This window comes from Alosa sapidissima, chromosome 12, assembly GCF_018492685.1.
Source record: "Alosa sapidissima isolate fAloSap1 chromosome 12, fAloSap1.pri, whole genome shotgun sequence".
NCBI lineage: Eukaryota > Metazoa > Chordata > Actinopteri > Clupeiformes > Clupeidae > Alosa > Alosa sapidissima.
This window is the reverse complement of record NC_055968.1, coordinates 28,853,721-28,876,220: the sequence shown is the minus strand read 5'-3', so window position 1 is coordinate 28,876,220 and position 22,500 is coordinate 28,853,721. Positions and strand designations below refer to the sequence as shown.

Below are 22,500 nucleotides of genomic sequence, written 5' to 3'. Positions count from 1 at the left end.
ATTGTTGGGCAGTGAATGCATGTAGGCTTAACTAGATTGTGGTGGATCAATCCTATTGCCTTCTTAAATCGTAAAATATTCTGTGGTCTCAGTGTTCACTGTTGAATGGGCCTAGCCTACCCTATGCTTGCTCAAAATATATGCTTTGTCTAGTAGAGGTGCTTCAAATTGGCGCTTTTAAAAATCACCTGTCTCATGTAGAAGAGGTCCAGGGCAATTCCGCGCAAAACTGTCACATCCATATTTAGTTGGCGTTACGGACGTGACAGTTTTGTGTTGTATTGCCCCCGTATCGTTATATAAAGCTCTGTTCTCGCTGTCTAGCTTTCTCCTCTTTGAGCAATCGATGATTTGAAAATAACTTGCTTATCGTTAACTTATATCCACCTGATTGTTTCTCGTCCCGTCTCCTCTCCTCGCTTGTTTCAGGCTATCAGTCTCTTTCCCATAGTAGGCTACTTTACTCACTGACTCGACTTTATCAGAATTCACAGATTTCACTGGCTGAGTAGCAGCAAGCGAAATGATGGTTCCTGAAGCTCCTGAAGTAAATGCTGTTATCCTAACCAACGAAACATTTAGCGCAGCTTTGAAATCTTACGTGAAAATCTAAATTAGGCTATTATGGTCCGGGTCCAGATAGGATCACGTTAGGGTCCGGACTCGGACCGCGGTCCGCCATTTGGTGACCCCTGCTATATAGTATAGTAGTGAGTTTAGGGATATATTGTACAGAGAGTATATGGAAGGAGAAATAATGAAGTAATCCAATGAATAGCATGTGGACAGACATACTGTATATTATACATAAATGACAACCTTGGGGAAATTAAGTGCTATACTGTTCAGCAGATATGTGGGCATGATGCACATAGATAGCATGACTTCCTCTCTCTCTCTCCTTCTCTCACACACCCACACAGTTATGGCTTACCTTGAACATTGCTGAATTGAGTAAATTTCCTCCCTTCTGCATGGAACAAAAACAAAAAAAGAATTAAACAATAAACAATAAAATTCAGACATCATAGTTAGACCATGACATGCTTCTCTGTCCTTCTTGTTATGGTCTTTGCGATTTTTCAATCTGACTAATTAGTTTATCTATATATAATAGATTATAAAGTAAACAAGAGAAGAACAGATAATGAGGGCTCTCATGGATGTGCTTCAGCCAAGAAATGTGAACCTTTAACAGCATGTCTGAAGATGTGCTCCTCAGGGCTCATTCCTTCTGCTGACTGCAGAGCATTAAAGGGATTTTTTTTGCCAGTTTTTTTTTGTTCTTCTCTGCCTGTGTCTCACACTTTCCCCCCCTTTGTTAAATTTATCGTGCCACAGTTGTTTCCTGCCAGGCCGACACGTCTTCAGAGATGAACGTCTGTCTGTCACGTCAAATCACTGGCATCTCCACATCTCTGCATCTAAGCTGTCCAAGTCTCACAACTCCCAGCCCAAAGTCATGTTACGGCATCATATTTTCCCTTACAATGTGTACAGTAAAAGGAATACTGTATATTGCCGCAATTTATGAATTTATGACATTTCCACTGATTACTGCCTATTATCTTGTCCATAATGGCTGAACTGAAAAGGTGACATCGATACTGAAGTGCCGATGCAGATGTAAAACCCACCTTAGAAAAACCCACCATCCACTGCTGGTACGACCTGGTGTTACCTGGGAACGCAAGACATTTGTGAGACAGCAGGCAGTGCAATGGGGTAATTAGACTGCTTTCCACTGGCTAGGTGTGTTGGTCTAGACTGAAGTTAACGGCGCTAATGTACAGTATGCATGCGTGTGTGTTTTTGTGCCCTGCACAAATCTATTTATGATATGATATTAGATCTATCGGTGTGAATGTATATAACTGTGTGTGTAGGTGTAGGTGTGTATGTACTGTATGTGTGTGTATGTATGTATGTATGCAGCACAACTCACTTCCGCAGAAGCCGCCCTCTGTGATCTCCTCCTCAAACAGGTCGGAGAAGCCCCGGCCTGCATTTAATTTGGCCAGTCTGCCGTCGATGAACTGCAAGCATAAATTACATCACAGCTTATTCGGACAAGGAGGGGCAGTGTGGGGTGTGGAGATTATGGGCTGGTGTGTGTGTGTGTGTATGTGTATGTGTATGTATGTGTGTGTGTGTGTGTGTGTGTGTGTGTTCAGATAGCTAACTCGCCATTCCAGACGTGTTGGCGGGAAGTGAACAAGCGGAAAGGAAAGCAGGGATAATTCGGATCAGGTGCGGTGGCGGCGCTGGTGCAGTGGAGCGGACCGGAGTGGACCGGAGTGCGGTGCGGCGCGGTGCAGTGTGACGTCTTCGCCCCCAAAATTTCATTTCCTCCCTCCTCGCTGAGAACCTAGCCTTTAAAGGCCTAATCCTTCTCCTTGTAATTTTCCTGTAATAAATATGCCAATTATGACTTGCAAGGCGTCGGGCGATAAACCTGGCCACGCTGCACGCATTCCTCACAAATCCCCTCACGACGGCCCACTAACAAGAGGGCCATGTGTCAGAAGCGACCTAGCATGTGAAATCTAATAATAGTAATGATGAGTGCCCCCATAAAAATACTTTAATGCGTCTCATTATCAGAGACTTATCAATACAAAACGCCTGTAATGAAAGACACTCCTGACAGAGTGACACCTGTACTAATACGTCTGTGTTGTAAAATAGTCATCTCTGAGTGTGTGTCCATGTTTGTGATAACAACGGAGTGTACCTGTATGCACAGTGAGCGCATGCGCATGCTGTGCCGTGCCGTGTGTGAAGTGTGTACTGTGAGGGGTTATTTGTAGCTGTGTGTGATAGTGTCTGGTCTGTGTTGTGTGTAACCTTGCGCATCTCTGGGGTACGGGAGGCTTTGCTGCTGGCCACTGGGGCCTGGGGCCTGAGGCTTGGGCGGGGGACGGGGGCGGGGGTTGGGGGGGGGGACGCATCATTATCGCTCTCATAATGAAGGAGGAGCGTGGCGGGTCAAGCGGCGGCTGGACCAGCCCCAATTAGACAGCCTCATCAGGACGCATTAGCACCATCTCCAAAACACCCTCATCATCCCCACTCAGCTGTCCGCTATCAGATTACACACACACACACAAAGATCTTTGGACCAGCACTACTAAGCACACACACTTTTGCTCATTAAATGGATATATGATAGCACTGGTAACCAAGAATCAGACATGTACACAGTCTACACAGACACACACACACATGCACGCACGGACGCACGCGCACGCAAACACAGGCACACAATACCTGATACTCCTTTCTGTGTTCATCCAGTAATTTTAGTTATGCTGACTAAACTTCAGGGATTTTAATAAAGATTATTTTGTTATCTCTGAGAAGTCTACCATCACAAATAAAACATGATTAAACATCAAGATGATTGCTAATGGCTTTTATGAATGTAAAACATAACATATTGAAAACTCTACATGAAAAAGCAATTACACTATTTTTATTTATCTATTTATGTATTTATCTTTATTTTACCAGTGGGGTATACTACGAAGCACGTTAGACATATCTAGGCTATGTAGACATATCGAGGCTTGACAAAGCCTTGACTCAGGGGTATACGTTAAGTGATACTACGATTGCAGTTATGTGATATATTTGTCAAACTAGGCTTTCAGCTCAGATCTGTGCGCGTTCTCGGTGTTGGGATGACTTTGGCCAATCCTGTAACGTGGAGACGCACAAGACCGCCTCTATTTAAAAACAATTACTTCCGCATTCATGAGCGATAGCTTAATCTACACTGCGGTCATTTTTTGTGTCTAACCTATAACATCAAATAAATCAATGGTCATCAGTTGTTGGATGGTATGCACGTCCATAGTTGGATATTTGCACGCACAGCACTATTAAAGCGCATTCGAGATCCAAAATGTTAGTAGAGGCGGAGCTCCACCTGTAAGATATATGACAGAATCCTACATGTGAGATAACTTCGTTTTTAAGACAATTGATTGGTCAGTGGGCGGTAGATTACACGATTTGAGCTATAACTTAGCATATAACCTCCTCCCGAGCAGGTTTGGTTGACAGCATAAGATACCATGGTGATACAGCGACACTAAAACAAATCCACTTTCGTGTCACAGCATACCCTGGCTTTGAGCGCAACATACCTCGCTAACCCACTAATCGAGATTCGTAGTATACCCCACAGGTGAGTCCCATTGAGATTATGCAACTCTTGCAAATCAAGGGAGCCCCAGGGTTCTCAAAAGTAAAAAGAACACTTTTGTCATGGAGGGAGATAAACACTCCAAGTCCTACATTAGTTAGAAGAGACTGAATAAAGACAATAATAATAGTAGTAGTAATAATAATAATAATAATAATAATAATAATAATTAGATGAACACTCCAAGTCTTACATTAGTTAGAAGCAGGCTTGTGCAAAATTCCAGAATTGAATAGAAACTGGCTCTTAAATTCCAATTCAATTCTTGAATTTCACTTGCATTTAAATTGAGGTAGCAAACAGGAAGCAGAATTGCAATTCGAATTGTGCACAACCCTGGTTAGAAGAGACTGAATAATAATAATAATAATAATAATAATAATAATAATAATAATAATGTACTGTTTGGACAATATCAGTGTTAGATTTTTTGGTTGATTTATTCACACTGGTGTGCGTGTATAGGTGTGAAAGTGGAAGTGTGTGTACAAATGGGTCTCTCCAAGAGTATTTGGAATAGTTAAGATGATTGAAAGCAGGTGGTTGTTGACAAAGCATTTTTTTTTTCTTTTTTCCTTGGCATTTTCTTGACGAGTTCTCCCCAACACACACACACACACACACACACGACAGGGTTCATGGTCAGTGCAGCGCAAGGCTGCGGCCTTCAGCACTGCACTGGCAGGGTGAGATAAACACATCTCACAGCTACTGAAGGAGTGTGTGTGTGTGTGTGTGTGTGTGTGTGTGTGTGTGTGTGTGTGTGTGTGTGTGTGTGTGTGTGTGTGTGTGTGTCTCTTTAAAAATAGGAATTAGGGAAGGGGTCTGTATACATGCCAGGAGAGGACTAAAAGAGGTGAAGTTTGGCACAACTGGAAGACTGGATATATGACTTAATGGACAGGGGAGAGGACAGACTGCAGCTGAGGAGGAATGTAGATCACCTTTAGAGTACACTTCCCCTTACACTCTCCCTCTCTCTCACACTCTCCCTCACCACTCACTCTCACTCTCCATCACACTCTGCCAGGCAGGTTCTTCTCTTCATATTCCCTCCATGGATATCCATTTAAGAGTTTTGATTTAATAGCTTCAACTTTCTTTTATTTATTTTTTTAAAGTATATTTTTTGCCCTTTTTATGCCTTTAATGACAGGACAGTGGAGAATGACAGGAAGCGAGTGGGAGAGAGAGTCGGGGTGGGATCCGGAAGGGACCACGGGGCGGGAATCAAACCCGGGTCACCGGCGTACGGTGCAGGTGCCTCAGCCAGTCACGCCACGGCTGGGGCCAATAGCTTCTACTTTTACATAAATATTTACTCATGTCCTTCCTGTTGTTGTTGTCACACTCTGGGAAGTGTTAAAATGTCCAAGTTAATCAAGAAAGTATCAGAGGAAAAAGGAAATGGTAGCAACCAAAATAACACCTAGCTAATTGGAGATTCTGCATCACTCCAGGAGGCTGAAATTAGATCACAATATCCTGTCTGTGTGTGTGTGTGTGTGTGTGATGTGTACCTGTTTGAAGAGCTGAGCATTGACAGCAGTCTCCAGGAATGTTCGCATGGTGCTGGAACGGTGGTTCACAAAACTCTCCTCGCAGAATGTGATTGGCTCACCCTGCACATCAACAACAAGACAAGAAAATAAAAGAGATAGGAAAGATGATCAATTGATACTTGTCGATTATACCTATACAACATATAGCATACTTTATAATAGGCAGACATAGAACAATAATCTGCATAATTTACTCAGCTTTGCATTCAATGTCAATACCTCAATTTGACAATGGTAATCTGTCATCTAGTACTCAGTGTCTGGTTGGCAACATCTGTTTGTCAGCAAGCATTGCTAACCATTACATCATCATTCCAATTAGCTCAGATGCAAATGAGGTGACTCAATGGCATGAAAAAGCAGTCACACGGTATGCTACATCCTATATGAATTAACATTCTTCACATAAGTAGGCTATGTTCCTTCTGCTCTCTGTCAAACATGCCAGAACAATCATCTTCTGTTACATTCCAGACATAGCAGGTCATTGCCAACCATACTCACAACCACTACCTGCATCAAACAGTACAACAATAATTAGCCATATGGATAACAAGTCAGTAAAGCACTTATGGCAATGTGGCAACTCCTGATTTAATATACATTTAGCTCATTCCCATTCTAATTAGAAGCCACCTCCACACAAAGTGGAGTTGAGTCTCTTTCATGACCCTACCCTGATGGCAAAATGATCTAATCGCAAAGGGAAACACAATATTAACTCTAATAATAGCCTCTTGCCTGAAGTAAAATCACAATGCTATGGCTTTCATACTGGTGCAGGCGAGCAAAGGATGGAAATTGTGTGTGTGTGTGGGGGGGGGGGGGGTTTGATTTTCACCTTTTTCAAGTTCATTATGCACTGGTGTTTTATCATTTACAGCTCACCAAGGCCTATGGTCACAGCTCTCCATGTTGTGTGTGTGTGTATCTGTGTGTGTGTGTGTATGTATGAGTGTGTGCACATTGCATGTACAAGGAAATGACAATATCGAATACATAAAGTGAGGCTTCCAGCTGAGCTGTGTTTACGTTATTGACATGGCGAAGTCAGCGATAGACACATATATACATATACAGAACTATACTCATGCAACTGATTTCAATGGCAGAAGCCCTGTCAGATATGGCCTGACTTTAAAGATAAAGGCTTATCAGTGAACTGACCAATATGCCAGCATAGAAGCACTTTATTTAACTCTACAAGAAAACAGGATTCTTTCATAGCATAGAATATCTACACACGTTTGTTGTTTAACTTGCCTCTTTTTGTTGTGTGTGAGTGTGTGTGTGTGCATAATCAGTTGGGGTCAAAAAGTTAGCCTGTTTTTTCCAGCCTCTAATAAAAAAATGGCTGCTCGAGCTGGCAACTGATGAGATAAAAAAAAAAAACTATGTAGTTAGCTTTCCCTTACATGCCATACTCCTCTTGGGCTTTCAAAATGGTTTTAGCGAGACAGCAAACGTTGCGCTGTTAGAGTCTGAACCTGATAAGGTCAGAGCATGCCCAAACTCTGCACACTCTGAGACAAGAGAGAATGTTTGTGTATATAGACCACCCCCCAAACACACACACACACACACACACACACACACACACACACACAGAAAGAAAGAATAAAACAAAACATCAATTATGCATCCTCCCTCTGTTGGCCTAGCCAAGCAATTACCCTTAACTCCTGGAACAAACGTGGCCATATTTGACAAACGTGGGGCAACTCTCTTTGTTTTTCTGTGGGGCAGCCCAGCCGAATTGCAGGAAAACGGAGCGTGCAAGGAAAGGCCGAGTGTAAGAATAAACACACTTAGGGGAGTTTGAGGAGGAGAGAAGAAAGGCTGGCTGGCTCGCCTGAAAGGCCTTTCTTCAAAAGCGCCTGTCCGGCGTCTGACATTTCAGCGGCTTCAGACAGGCCCACCTCTGCTCTCCGCCCGTCTCGTTTTCTCTTTCGAGAGGGAGACTCTTCTTGCTCTCTTCTTCGACTGGACGGGGGATAGTCAGGCCCCCACTCGACCGCTTTTATCAGCTGCTTACTGCTCTTTAGCTGAACGCCCCGTCGGACCCAACAGGTAACTCTACTGAGGGCGTCCTTCATCCGTCTACTTTTTCCTTTCCCCAAAAAATCCTTCGTTTACGACAGCTGCTTCGTTGTAATGTAAGCCGATATGGCCCTGAACAAGGCGATATGGGAAGAGAGAAGTGGTGATGTGAAGAGCAGAGGGATGGTGTAGGTGGGGCGGAGGTGAAGGTGTAGATGTGTTCTCCCGTCACTCACCAGCTAAAGAGCAGGACTGGAGACCTGAACAACTCAATTCCGCACAATTCAACCTTTGTTTCGTCCCCAGCCTCTTAACACAGAGTCAAGTGTAAATCTCCCTGAGACGTTCCTCAAAGTAGTGTAATGTCATGTTTACTACTGTTAGTAGTTTTGGCGCAGAAAGAAAATAAAGATTGTTGAGTGACGGGCCGCAGTGCAAATGTGTGAGGATGGGCTTACGGGTTTGTATCTCAGGGCGTCCCGGTAGGAGCCAAACAGGGCCGCCTGAGAGCGCAGAAAGGCCCGGGCCACCCCACTCCCCGTCGCCGTCGACTGCTTCTTCAGCTTCCCCTTCAGACTGGAGACCTGGGACAGAAAGGGAGGGGGAGAGAGAGAGAGGGAGGGAGGGAGGGAGAGAGAAAAAGAGGGGAGAAAAAAGTTAACACCTCTGAAATTGGTGGAGGGAGTGAAGGACCTATTCGGTGTGTGAAGTGTTACATTTACAGGTCACCCTAGAAAAGGTAAGGGAGGGGGAAAAGGGGAGAAAAGGAGAAAATAAAGAGGCGCCGTCCGGCCCTCCCTCTCCCTCCCTTACTGATTCTGTTATGCTGCCCAGAGCACCTGCTGCTCAGTTAATTGTGGCCATGGCAGGGGAGAGAGAGGTGAGATGGGGGCTGGGAGGGGGATTGAAAGAGAAGGGAACAAGACTATTCAGAGGCAGACTCGTTCTCCTTCTCCTACTCCTCGTCTCGGGTCTTGCTCACACCCGGTCTTTTCCTTAATAAAAGGAACTCTTTAGGTCCTGATATACTGCAATCTGATCAAAATGATTTCTCAGTGCGCTGTCTCCGATTCTGCCTTGAACAGGATGGATCACGCTGAGATGGAGGATGGAGGTCGACATTTTTCGCTTTGTTTTAAGCAGTTTAGGCACCATTATATCAACCTGTCGCTTTGGATAAGTGTATGCTAAACACAAGTCAACTTTAACTTTCAAGGGTCAACTGGGGAAAGAAATCATTCTCACCACCACACAGGACACACACACACACACACACAAAAGGACTCCAATCTCGACACACCATCATTTACGAGAGTGTTAGTGGAAAAGGATGACAGTGGGAGTCACCCAATCACATCCTTTCACACAATTGGATCTCCCACAATGTGGATGCCCAAACTTAGGTTGGGGTAATGCAAAGGACCAGTCTGAGTGAGCACAGATTCACCACCTCCGACATTTAAAAAAAAAAAAATATATATATATATAAATATTGTCAATAGCTTTATATCAGAAGTACCGTATTTTCCGGACTATAAATTGCACTTTTTTCATAGTTTGGCTGATCCTGCGACTTATAGTCAAGTGTAGTCAGATGTAGTCAGGTGTGACTTCTATATCAAAAATATATAATTTAACATATTTTCCAATGTTAGTCAGTATGAATTGTCATGAACCCTACGTGAAACATTACTGTCAACAGCCGCAAGAGGCCGCTGTAGTCTTGTGGAATGAGATCGGAAGCTTGGTGAACTTGCAATAGGTCCAACATTTTCTGCGCACTTTCAGTCAGAGATTAGGGATTGCACTATGCCTAAAACAGCGTGCATATAGTGGGCTAAATCCTCAAATTATGGCCGGGATTCTATTTATAGCCGGGCCTCAGATTCAGACAAATAAAGGCCGGCCCCCAAATAGCCTAAGCCGGGGTAATACTTGCCTACATTGTTTCAATTAAACTCAATGAAATAAAAGAGCTCTTCTTAATATTTTAGATTGTTGCTTGGTTGGTTCACTGTTGCTAATGAAAAGTCGTTGTTCACACTGGGTCTCCCAACACCTCGCTCTCAAGCTACCAGTCCTAGCCTACATTTAAACACAGTTGTTGCCTTGAATACAAGCCTGCCCCAAATAAAGGTCTGTGCTTTGCGCAGCCGTAAATAAAAGACCCCGGCCATAATTTGAGGATTTACGAGTCTGTCTTTTAAACATTTCTCACCCGTTATCCAGACATGCATGAAAACAAAACTCAGCCATAGGTTATTTTGAGAATGATGACGAGGCATTGCAACAATGTTTACAGAGATACAGTGTAAGGTTGGCTGCAAAGATTATGCAGGCCATTATGATTGACTGACACACGCGCGCACACACAGACACACACATTATCGAAATCATACACCGGACGCTTTAGGCTATAGTCTTTCTACATGGGTTTAGTTAATGATCGGGATATAATAAGACCACACTTTGATAGAGGTTGGTGTAGGCTAAACTGGGACATTTTAGCCTCCCGACAGGCTAGACGGGAGGCTAAAATGTCGGGACTTGTCAGGACTCGGGAAACGCAACTCAAAATCGGGACTGTCCCGGTTAAACCGTGACGTCTGGTCACTCTATTCTGTGTGCTCGTGAATAACTTTCCAGATTACCAGATGTAAATGACCATACTGGTTAAGAAAAGCATGTGAACAGTCTCTAAAATAAGGGTAGCTTCCAGTATAGCGTTGTTGGCACATTCTTTTAAAACGCACATCTTTTTTTCTCTCTCGATCTCTCGGAGGTAGCCTGCCCAGCATTTTCTCTGCTGCCGGCTTGTGCCTCCAAATCACCCACAATGCTTGATTGCATTGCATTCTCCACATTTTTACCAACATTTTCAAGTACATGCATCACATCAGCATTTTTGTTCAGTGAATCTTTTGTAAATTGCTTTACAATTACTGTCGGGCCCTCCTCCTTCGTTATCGCCCAGCTTGCCTAAGCTTGCCACCATTCACTCCTTGTCTTCATTAACATTCCTGGTAGAATCTTCTCAATCTTTTTATATAAGTATATATACTCTTTTGATCCTGTGAGGGAAATTTTGTCTCTGCATTTATCCCAATCCTCTAACCCTAATACTAACCCTAACTTGTTATGACAAAAACCAAATGTCACTTAATAACAGAAGCGTTATGTCATAGACGTTTTTTGACTTGTTGATGACACTTTTATGACAGTGTCATGTCACTCTTATGTCAATACTGTCTAGATAAGTGTAACCAAATAGTTACCTAAGAACAGACAAGATAGAATCAAGAAGTGTCAAGCAAGCAACTGAAACGATAGGAACATCAGACCCGCTTGAGGGAAGTCCTGAGCTCAATGTGTGGCAGGATATGGTCAGATCTCTCTCTCTCAATCACACACTCAGATTTATTTTCGTCCCTTGTGACTCCTTTGGGCATTTTCCCAGTTTTGCACAATGTCCCAAAGCTGCCATCACAAATGTTCATAGGAATCAAACAAACCATAAAAAAAAGTTTAGCTGAGCTAAATGAACAAGTGTCATCTGCATATCCATGTGGCGACAGGCGCTTTTATGTTTATGTAAAGTCAGTGGCGTATTAATATTTCATGCTGATGTGTGTTAACTGATTTTCCACAACAATTCATTTAACTGTCTTTTTCCCCCCGTTTTAAATCAAAGGGAAATGAACTGTCAGTCTAGAAAGGGGGTGGGATGGGGAGGGGGTGAGGAACAGGAGGAAGAGAGAGAGAGAGAGAGAGCGCGGGAGCAAACCGGGAGAAAAAAAGAACAGAGAGAGGGGACCAGGCCCAGAAGACAAATAAAGATGGATGTAAAACAGAGGTTTCACTGTTTACTCAGCTCATCAACATCTAAAAGGTGTGGTTGGGAGGAAAAAAAAAAAAAAAAGAGATCGTCTAATGAGACTCAAAGGATCGGTCGCTGTTTCCAAATGCCACGGAAATCTGGCAACACAGCTGCAAAAGAAAGCAAAACAGACAAATCATTTTAAATTTAAAATCTATTTTTAAAAAGTAAGAAGTAACAAAAAAAAAAACGCACAAATAAAATGGCAGATCCATAGCACACACACACATACAGACAGAAAAGATAATGCTGAAAACACAGATACAAAGCAAGCTGCTATCAGCTTACAAGGGGGCAAAGCAATGGCAATAAACCTTCAAATTAATAATTGGTTTTTTGATAGTAGCGCATGCACCTCATCAGGCAACCAGTAGCAGTAATTGATCTGTCAGGCTAATTAACTATTATACTGAGAAACGCTAACGAGGAGAGAGCTGCCATGGCATCAGAGGATCGCCGCTCGGCTCTACAGGTGACAAACCTATTTGGCAGTGACATTTTTTAGTGTAAAGTCACCGGGCCTCTGATCTGATCAAAGACGCTGTCCCCCCCATTGGGTCCAATTATAACTTTAGCATTGTAACAGTGAGGCAGAGGATATGGGGGGGGGGGTGGGGGTGGAGGGAGATGGATAGGAGGAAAGGTGGTTGTGGTGGTGGTGGAGGGGTGGCAGTTGAGTTATGGTATTCATAATCTATGCAGAGAGAGAGAGAGAGAGCAAAAGAGAGAAAGAAAAGGGGGCCTTTTCCAGTATAGGTCTTTTCCCCATAGCTGTGATCTTTTCAATTTACATCAAGGGAGGATGGCCATGGATTAAAGTGCGTCGCGCGACTCTGTCGGCCCGCGGAGGGCTGCTACACGGAGCCTCATTAGAATCAATCCCCCCCACCCCCAGAAACTCTGCCCACCCCACCCCCGATGGGGTTTGAAGTGCGTCAAAGTAAAGAGCAGGGGTGAGAGGTCGTGTGCAAAAACAGATCTCCATTTAACTGGGCAGCTGGGGATGATAATTAGCAGGTGCGCCGCGGTCTCGCTGGGGGAAAGGAGAGACGCCTGGATGAGCCAGGAGCTGTCCGCCTCGTCCCAGCACCCAATGATCACTGTAAGTGTGTGTGAGTGTGTGTGTGTGTGTTTTAAAAAAATGACTGTTTATAGATACATGAGAGTGCGGTATGATTGGACAACAAGACGTTTCTGTTCGTTTCTGTGTGTGTGGCTGAGTGTGTTGCCAACAACAAGCATGCAGAAAAATGCTGTTCTAATGTACAACCTGTTGATGGCCAACAGGTTAATCTGCTGATTAAGTCATCCAAAATTACACACAGTGGTCATTACTACCATCGATGGAACCCAGTGTTGGAGGTGGCCTCTCAGAGAAGGACTCCATTAAGATGACTGACGACCAAAAGGTTTTAACCTCATAGCAGACAAAGACATCAGCTCATAAAGCGTGCTTAGCAGATATGTCCATTGACTTGATACGACTTGACCTCATATCCTGTGTATAGGGCAATAACCATACAGGCGCTCAATTACCCAATTCTTCACTAACACAGTAAAACAAGACTCTGTTATCAGCATCATCATATTATTGCCACACAAAAACTTTTGTTTGTTTGCGTTCAGAAGTGATGGACATGAGCTGTGGGCTCACTGGGATTCAATTAGCGATTGCAAAAACTAAAAACAGCCTCTGTAAAGCAGCACTGAAACAATTCTCCCTTGTTTTTAAAAATAGTTAAAAAATAACCTTTAAGAATGTCAAATGGCACTAAAAAAAAAAGTTATGCTGTGACAGAGAGCAAGAGAGGGAGAGAGACAACACGAATAATTAAATATCAACTCCTCCCCACTACCAAACAAACAAATGATGGGGGGAGGGGGGGACATTAGAGCTCAAAGAGTTCTGCCTAAATATGACCCTCACCGAGAAAGTCTGAGATGGGCTTTAAGAAGAAAAAAAATGTTTTGTTTAAGGATTCTGTCCAGGGAAAGAAAGCCGTGGGGATGCAATTAAAAGCACTACAAAGAAAAAAAAGAAATAGTTATGAAAATCTTCTGCTCTCTTTTGATGTGTTGCACTCCAAATTGTGCGCATACATTGTGTGCTCATACAAAGAGACCCAGACCAAAAAAAGATAACACTCGCACAGACACACAAGCGCTGAACTTAAAGGATAAATAAGTGAAAGGATTCTAATCGAAAATTTATTTCAGCAATTAAAGTCATTACGAAGTTTAAGTTTTCTGAAGACATATTGACATAATGCATGCTAATGTAATATATTCCATTTTCATTAACTGCTTCTGTGGTTAAAACAATACTCCCCTGACTGTTGTGATTCTAAACCAAGCTCTGCATGTAATGTATAGTGTGACCACTTAAATTTATTTTGCAAAGATTGTGTATGTGCGTGTGTGTGTGTGTGTGTGTGTGTGTGTGTGTGTGTGTGTGTGTGTGTGTGTGTGTGTGTGTGTGTGTGTGTGTTTTCAGGACAATGAGTTAAATAGGTCAATCCCAAGCAAACATTACTGAAAAGCCATTCTAAAAATCTGCATCTAAATATGACAGTGTTTAGAAAGAAACATCAATGAAGCCATTGTCTGCATAGTAACCCTGGCATTTAAAATTGTAAATAACTTCATATGTAAATTATCTATCAATTACAAATAATTCAAAACTATTTACAATTTTTGGCATTCATTCACACTAATCACTGTTATGAATACTGTATTTGTGTGGCAAGTTATTTGCAATTCGCCACAGCAATGAACATAGATGATATACAAATGGAAAATTAAAAACTGTAGAGAAATTGTTTTTCAGTACAACTTAATTGCAACAATTATAACCCATTTGATCACTAAGTGCAAAGCAATACAAACAAAAACTAAAATTGAAAAATAAATATATAAATATACTGACCTCATGCAAAGTCACATCATATCAGCACACTTTTGAACACCTGGCTAGCACAGGACCAGATCGTTTCGGTATGTCTGCTAAAACGGAGTGTTTTACTGTATAAACATGTATACGGAGTGTATACATGTTTATACACATATATATATTTCTGTGTGTATTATTCCTATTATATCTATACACACACCAGACTGTGCATGTATGTTCAGGATGGGCCTGTGTGTAATCAATAACTTCCTTTATGCTCTTGGAAAGTAATGTCTGTCATGTTCCAATGGTGTTGCCTCACAGTCTCTCTTTTTTCCCTTTGTGTGTGTGTGTGTGTGTGTGTGTGTGTGTGTGTGTGTGTGTGTGTGATAGAGAGTGTCAGAAGTCATGCTGAACTTCCAATTAGAACCACAACACTTTTTTTCATTCCTTGTACTGCAGTGATCTCAGAGGACAGAACCAAATTGTAGAGTTTCTCTAATTTCATTTATTCCCTTGCTTTTGGTGGCCTAATACACAAGAAGTGGGTGTGCATACTTTAAACCCAGCCTGCGCTGATTGAGAAGAGTGAATAAAGAAACAAAAACAAAAAAAACACACACACACACAAGATCAAACGTGGGATGGGTGCAAGCATATACGCTGTGTCTGCGAGGCAACAGACAAAAGAGGAAATAAGGGGGGGGGGGGGGGTTCAGCGAGAGGGAGAGAAAGAAAAAAGGTGCCATAGCAGCTAAAGACAAGAAAAGAAGAGAGATCGGAACTGCAAATACAAACAACACACCTTTATCTCTTCCTTTTCGCTTTTTAACTAGTGATAATAAACGACAAAAGGAATATTTCATGAAAAGGAAGAAAAACACACAGACACACGCAAACACACAACATAACAACCTTGCGCTCGTAAGGCCGAGTGTAAACAGGATGAAACGGAAATCTAATTCAGACTTAAATTGTTTGTTACCGTCTGTAATGGATTCCCAAGCTCCTATTTTTAGTGGGTTTTAATGACAACAAGGAAAAAAGTATCGTATTTCTTTTTTACCCAGCGAACACCAATTAAGATTGAAAATCAGGGAAAACGTGGGAGAGTTCCACAAGATTTCAGAGCTGGGAGCAGAGAAAAAAGGAGAAATAATAATGATAACAACTACCTTCATCAAGTGTAAAAACAAACAAACACATCGCACATTTGGCTTTCTTTCTCTGAAACCTTGAAAACTGCAAATGTAATTACTGTATCTGAGCTTCCTGACGCCTCATGATTAATTAAAAATAAGGGGGGGGGGGGGTAGGTAGAGAAAGAAAACTTAATTAATGGAAAGAAAACTTTACCCCTGAATTTGAAAATAAAAGCTTGATAATGCATCAGTCAAATGATAACACTTGTATCCATACACACACATATCATCAGCTTTGCAGCAGCTCCTCTGCACAAGCCCTGTCCAGGTGTCGACCGACAGCAATAAGAAGCAGAGGCTGCCCTGTGCAGGACATTTGCTGACAGGCTATGAGGAAAAGGCTGCGTCAAAACTGAACGGCGATGCCACGATGTGCGAGAGGCATTTGATCCGATGTACGACGAGTCGAGAATCTCTCGAGCGCAGTGGAAATTACACTTGCAGCACAGGGAACGTTACTTCTGTGGCTCAGGATAGAGATGCTTTATGCCACTTTAATTAGTGGCATTACTGGGCTACTTGTGGCCATACATAGTACTCAGTCTATTATTGCGGTGTAGCAGACGAAAGAAAAAAAAAATAATGGCTCAATCCAGCGCCTGCAAAATTTATTGTGAATTTTCTCAGCCACAAATGTCAAATCTTAACAAACAATTATTCAACCTGGAGATTTATGCCAGCGACATTTCCACCACCATCACAGGAAGAGACACTTCTTTTTGTATGTAACAATATAGATCCTGACCTTGGAAAACGCAACTTATCAGTCTACCGAACCCAGCAATTTCTTACAAACCCCATTGCTATATTTTAAATTTGACGGCACCCCAATCCTCATCTCTATTTGTAAATCCTGGAAACTTTGTGTGTGTGTGTGTGTGTGTGTCTGTGCATGTGTATTGGGCGGAACTGCTACCGGCGTGGTAGCATTTGTAATAGCCAATAAATCTAAAATATTATGTGTGAAATTGGGAGAAATGGCCATTAAGCGCTGGATAGGGGAGGAACTCGACGAAGGTCCTGTATCCCACCTCGGAAAAAAAGGTTGGGGTAATGCGGCACAAGTGTGACCCCTAACCCCTCTGAAAGCCGGGCCAGTGGTCAGACCATCCCTGTAATGGAGTCCACATGCACAGGGTACGGCTTCCCTAACACGTAATTGGATGAATCTCAGAAGGCTTGGCTTCAATCAATAGAAGACTCTCTTCTGAACAACACAAAAGAGAGGAGAAAAAAGGGAACAGAAATGCTTGCGGCTCTGTTTTATTATATTTGGCTTTATGGACGTCGGGAGGAATTGGATTTGTGTGTGTATGTGTGTGTGGGTTTATGTGTTTGTGTGTGTGTGTGTGTATGTGTGTCAGTGTATGCACACACATTTTCAGTTGTCAAATAACAAGAAAACTCCTATGACAATAAGTAGTAATTTAATGATTTTGTCATGTCAAATTAACTAAATATATTTTGTACATTTAATGTACTATGCATGTAACTAAAAACAGAAGTTAACTAATATATGAATACATCCAGTATTAAAAGCCTAACTTCTAAGTTGGTCCAAAATCAAAACATTTCATAATTTAAGTAATTCGATAAATAGAAATTCACCTTTACATGGTCAATGACAGACGGTAATTTATTAATTTATTCCCTTGATTTGCAAACTCTGACTAATCCCCATCCCATCAACTAGAGAGCACACGGAGCAGAGGGTGTTCAGAGCCGCACACATTAGAGGGAAAACGAAACAGTAAACATAAAGAAACAAATACAGCACACAGCTGACATATTTGCTTCACAATGGCTAATTCAATGTGATATTCAGACTATGTTCTGTCATTAGTTGGTGAGAGACTGTGAGGAGGGATCAAAGAAAACGCGCTGTGACGCCACTTCATTTATCACTTTCCACACAGAGATGCCTGTTCTCTCTAACTGCTTTTGTCATTTTCAAACAAGCGATTTTTAAGGGGACACACACTTACATTTTTATTAAGGAATGTGGTAGTAGTAGAGGCAGTGGCACTGTGTGTGTGTGCTTGTATGTATCTGTTTGTGTGTGTGTGTGTGTGTGTGTGTGTGTGTGTGTGTGTGTGTGTGTGTGTGTAGGGGGGCTGGTCAGTGTAAAAATGGCTAGATGGGTGAAAGCATTACAGAGAGGTCTGTTGGCTCCTCTACGTGGTCAAATAATGCCATAAAATCTACACCTTCAGACACGCACACAGACTATACACATACAGTTATACAAATACACATAAATATAAATCACACACACACACACACAAACAGATACATACAAGCACACACACAGTGCCACTACCACTGCCTCTACATCTTCAGACACACAGAATATACACATACAGTTATACAAATACACATAAATATAAAATCACACACACACACACAAACACACACACAGCCATTGCCTCTGCATCTCCCAACTCCAATAACGGAATAATGCAAAATAAACACTGGCAGGGAGAAGAGAGAGCAGGAAAGCCACACCAATCTGTCCACAGCGAGAGCCAGGGGGAAGGAGGGAAGAAGGGAGGGGAGGGTGGCTGATGGACAGGCCGGTGACCCTGTGCTGCGGAGGCAGCGACAGCGGCGGCTCTGTTTCCTGTTGAGCCGGCCGCCATGGCGCCCTCGCCATAATTAAAGAGAGGAGGCGCTGGCAGGTGGCGTAAGACATCGCCATTGATAATTGGCCCCCTTCTTTGACCGCACTACCTTCCATCTCTTCCTATCTCACTCTCTCTCTCTCTCTCTCTCTCTCTCTCTCTCTCTCTCTCTCTCTCTCTCTCTCTCTCTCTCTCTCTCTCTCTCTCTCTCGCTCTCTCGCTCTCTCGCTCTCTCTATCGCTCTCTCACTCTCACCCTTTCACACACACGCACACTAGGTTTAAAAAAATCGTTAAAATAAAAAGGAGGAGTGGGAGCGAGAAGGAGGCCAGAAGGGAAAAAAGGGAGAGATGAAGGAAAAAACATTCTCTGACGCGGTGAAAGATGCCTGGCAAGAATACGTGGCGTTACAGAACTAACTAACTAACTAAATACATAAATAAATAAATAACAATCGTCACAGCGGGAGACGGGGGTTTCGGCCCGTGTGACAATCAGAGGAGCCACCGGCGACACGGACTAATGATGGTGAGAAGCCATGCACGGTTCATTTCGCTCTCTGGCACTTTCTTTTTTCTACATGGCCGCTGTGGATGTGTTTATTAAATTGGCAAGGTCACAGGCTAGAGTGGTATGCAGAGAGATGGTGTGTGCCTGACAGGAGATTTAATGAATGTGTGTGTTTGTGTGTGTGTGTGTAAAAATAATACTTGCAGACGTGTATGGGTATAGTATATTATACATGTGCACATAGTGCACTGTGTGGGTGTTTGTGTGTGTGTGTGTGTGTGTGTGTGTGTGTGTGAGGGGTTTGTATGTGTGGACTGGGTGCCGGACACTCACCACATCACTGGGTAGGTTTCGCAGATCATCTGAAGGACTCTCCAGTGTGTTTGTGTCCACGTTTAGGATCACCACATCTTCCAGTGACCGGCTCTTCACTCTCTGTGAGAGAAATAACAAACGACAAACTCTTTGCAATCTACACACACCCAAAAAAACACAAAACCTGATATTCCCTCTATCGATATTCACCATTGTCTCTAAAATTTTATAACTTCTGCAATACACAAAACCGTATCCCATTGCATTGCTAAGAATGGAGAAATTTTGACAAAGTAAAATTATTAGCCAAGTGACCATACAGTTTTAAGTCAAGTGACCATACTGTACATGCAAACATTTTAAGTTTTAAGTTTTAAGACCTCTTGTAAAGTTTGTAGCTCCTGCACAGAAAGTATTTCAATAAAAAAAATTGAAAATTTGATTTCCTTTGTGAATGAGCAACAACAAATTATGACAAAAAATATTATATGCAATAATGCTACTTAAAATAAAATGAATGAAAAAATGAAAATAAAGCAAACTTTTCATCCACTTGAAGTGAAAGCATTATGATGTGTTTTGAAGATCTGTTAGGATCTGTTTTACACTGAAACATAAGTGCTGGAATTAAGTGCTGCTCTGCCGACGTCCAACTCCTCAAACAGCATTGCCAGTGCAGGTGGGGAGAAGGAATAGCCACATATTTGCACGTCCGTTTGTTCCTTCATTTCTGGCCTGTCACATCTGACAGTTTTTTCTGCAGAGGTTTGCACATTGATTTAGTCTAATTACCTGCTGCATGGCGAGTGAGTATGTGTGTGTGTTTGTGTGTGTGTGTGTGTGTGTGGGAGAGGACTGTCACTAATGCGGGAGTGTGATAAATTCCACCGGCACCTCCTACTGTCACCTACATCAAACGCAGGTGCGCATCGCCACTGCCACACCGACGGCAAAATCCTGCACCATGGCTCGCTAATGAAAACACACACACACTTTTTGTTTTCCTAAGTAGAATGTAGAATAAAAAACAGGCAAATATAAAATATAATAACCTGACAGTTTCTTGTTTTGTGTTTTGGTCCAAGTTTTTGGGTTTGGTGCATATGTGACAGAAACAGACCATTCATTATAATTTTATATTATGCGAATAAAATGGAAAAAATGATCTGATTGCGAGTGAGCAGTGATCTTTGGGGGCATGTCTATTTTAGCATGAGAGACAAAAAAAAAAAAAAAAATATTTCCACATTCTCTCGTCCGTGTATTAATGCTACCCCCCACAAATCATCAGCCAACACAACATTTCAACAAACACGTCTTTGAGCTGTGAGTGTGTGTTGGAGCGAGGACGAGTGACGGAGGGCCAGGGCCCTCCCAGCACTACTCACCTCTAGGAGACTCAGATGAACACCAATCAAATATGGCATGGGCGCACTGGGGAGTGGGAGTGGGAGTGGGAGAGAGAGAGAGAGAGAGAGAGAGAGAGAGAGAGAGAGAGAGAGAAAGAGAGAGACAAACCAGTCATTAGCAAAACACATCATCTAACTAATCCAACTAATTAACATCCATCTTTTTCAAGTGAATTCCATCACTTTCCACCATGTTTGCCCTTACAATATCACTATTGAAAACTGTCAATGAGTGTCAAGAACTCCACTTCTACAGTCTTCTGTACATGTTTTCAATACATGCTTTCTTCATGTTGGCCTACAGAAGGGCTTGGATGGTTTATCTACACAACAACATAAGAGCACATAAGAAAGTACAGTAAAGAAAGCCGGGCATATTAACAAATTCACGCATCATTTTCTGCCAAGTCTAGACATGTCAATAGGAGAGGACTGAGTGGCGAGCAGATCTGTTGGCGCTTTGTTTTCCTGGCAGAAGGGGCCGTGAGCGGAGGTTCTTGTTTAGGGGAACAGGCATAAGCATTAGCGGGGCTGCTCTGCGATGGTGGTGATGGCTTCTGGGTAATTAAATTGGAGCGTTTGGTATTCGCCCCTTCTGAGACGGCCTGTCGCTCAAATCAGGTTAGTGCTGGGTAATAATGCTGAGCTCTATACACTGTCCACACACACACACAGGCGCATAAGGCAGCATCTGGCCAAGGCTGCTGGTCACAGGCCCATGACCACCCCACTCAGTGGTGCCTTTTTATTTCCCCACACACACACACACACACACTCTTCCTAACACACACACACTGTTAAGCACCTACAAAACAGTAGACATAACCACAAACACACACACACATGATTATGGGCCGTCTAACCTCGTTGTTGTCAACAAGTAATTGTGTTCGTGTTGAACCTGGGGGGGGGGTGGGGCTAAAATTCAATGAATGAATTCCCTCAAAACACCCACTTGGATGAGCGCAATCAGATTAGTCCCAGGCAGAATTCATCATCATCATCATATTAAGCTGTCAGTGGAGGTGTACTTAGAGAAGTGAATACATCATTGTGTGTGTGGTTTTTACATTTTGGGGGGGGAACACTGACACACACATAAATTAACCTCAGTTCCTCAAAAAACATCAAAAATTTCACCTCATATTCCACCATGAAACCTCAATTCATGGAATGATTTGTGGAATTGGAACATGATCTTTGGTGCTATGTGCGCTGATTGTGACACGAGCACAAACACATTGTGCAACATGATCCAGCATAATAAATATTACAACAAATCAAAAATAGGTAACCAGGTGTTCCAAGCGTATATTTTTCCTCAGCTCTTCCATTACTTTTGTAGGTTTTGAGGCAGCCCTGATGGAAAACCCCAAAGAGTGTTCCAGCCCATTTACTGACAGGGCTCACTTTTCCTCAGCCTGGAGTGGTGGAAACATATAGCTGGCTAATCGGCCCAGCTGTCGAACACAGCCCCGAGCCCTATGCTAAGCCTGTGGTCTCTGCCTGCCTTACAGCTGGGCTGTGCTAACCCGCTAACACCTTCTCACAGGCAATGAGTGCCGCTCCGAGCTAAATGAAAAGCACTGTTCTCTCATCTTTATTTCTAATTTAGAATAACTTTCATTCGAAAAAATAAGTCCGATTTCTGGGGTTTGGTGTTTCTTTTTTTATATATATATATATATATTCACAGGGGAAGCAAAGGCTGGAGTGTAGAATTTGGAGAGAACAAGCTGAGACGATCAAATATTTAGTGGGGTGATTGGGAATATTCATTTGCCATTGCAGGGAAGAAAAAGACTGAGTCCTCCAGGGGAGGCGGCTGGTGTGTGTGGAATAAGAGATTGAGGCTGTCCAAGAT

The 22,500-nt window shown here is 42.7% G+C and overlaps 1 protein-coding gene across 5 annotated transcripts in view; it reads right to left on the bottom strand.

Moving 5' to 3' along the window:
• Window positions 1–22,500, bottom strand: part of dennd1b (DENN/MADD domain containing 1B) — a 95,726-nt gene that overhangs the window by 16,362 nt on the left and 56,864 nt on the right. For all 5 annotated transcript variants that reach the window (XM_042056412.1, XM_042056413.1, XM_042056411.1 and 2 more), the window contains 7 exons: window positions 20,616–20,661; window positions 19,246–19,347; window positions 8,271–8,396; window positions 5,731–5,832; window positions 1,946–2,036; window positions 1,638–1,681; window positions 935–970 (listed from right to left, as the gene is read on the bottom strand). In XM_042056412.1, the coding sequence (XP_041912346.1) occupies window positions 935–970; window positions 1,638–1,681; window positions 1,946–2,036; window positions 5,731–5,832; window positions 8,271–8,396; window positions 19,246–19,347; window positions 20,616–20,661 (547 nt within the window). The remainder of the gene's footprint in view (window positions 1–934; window positions 971–1,637; window positions 1,682–1,945; window positions 2,037–5,730; window positions 5,833–8,270; window positions 8,397–19,245; window positions 19,348–20,615; window positions 20,662–22,500) is intronic.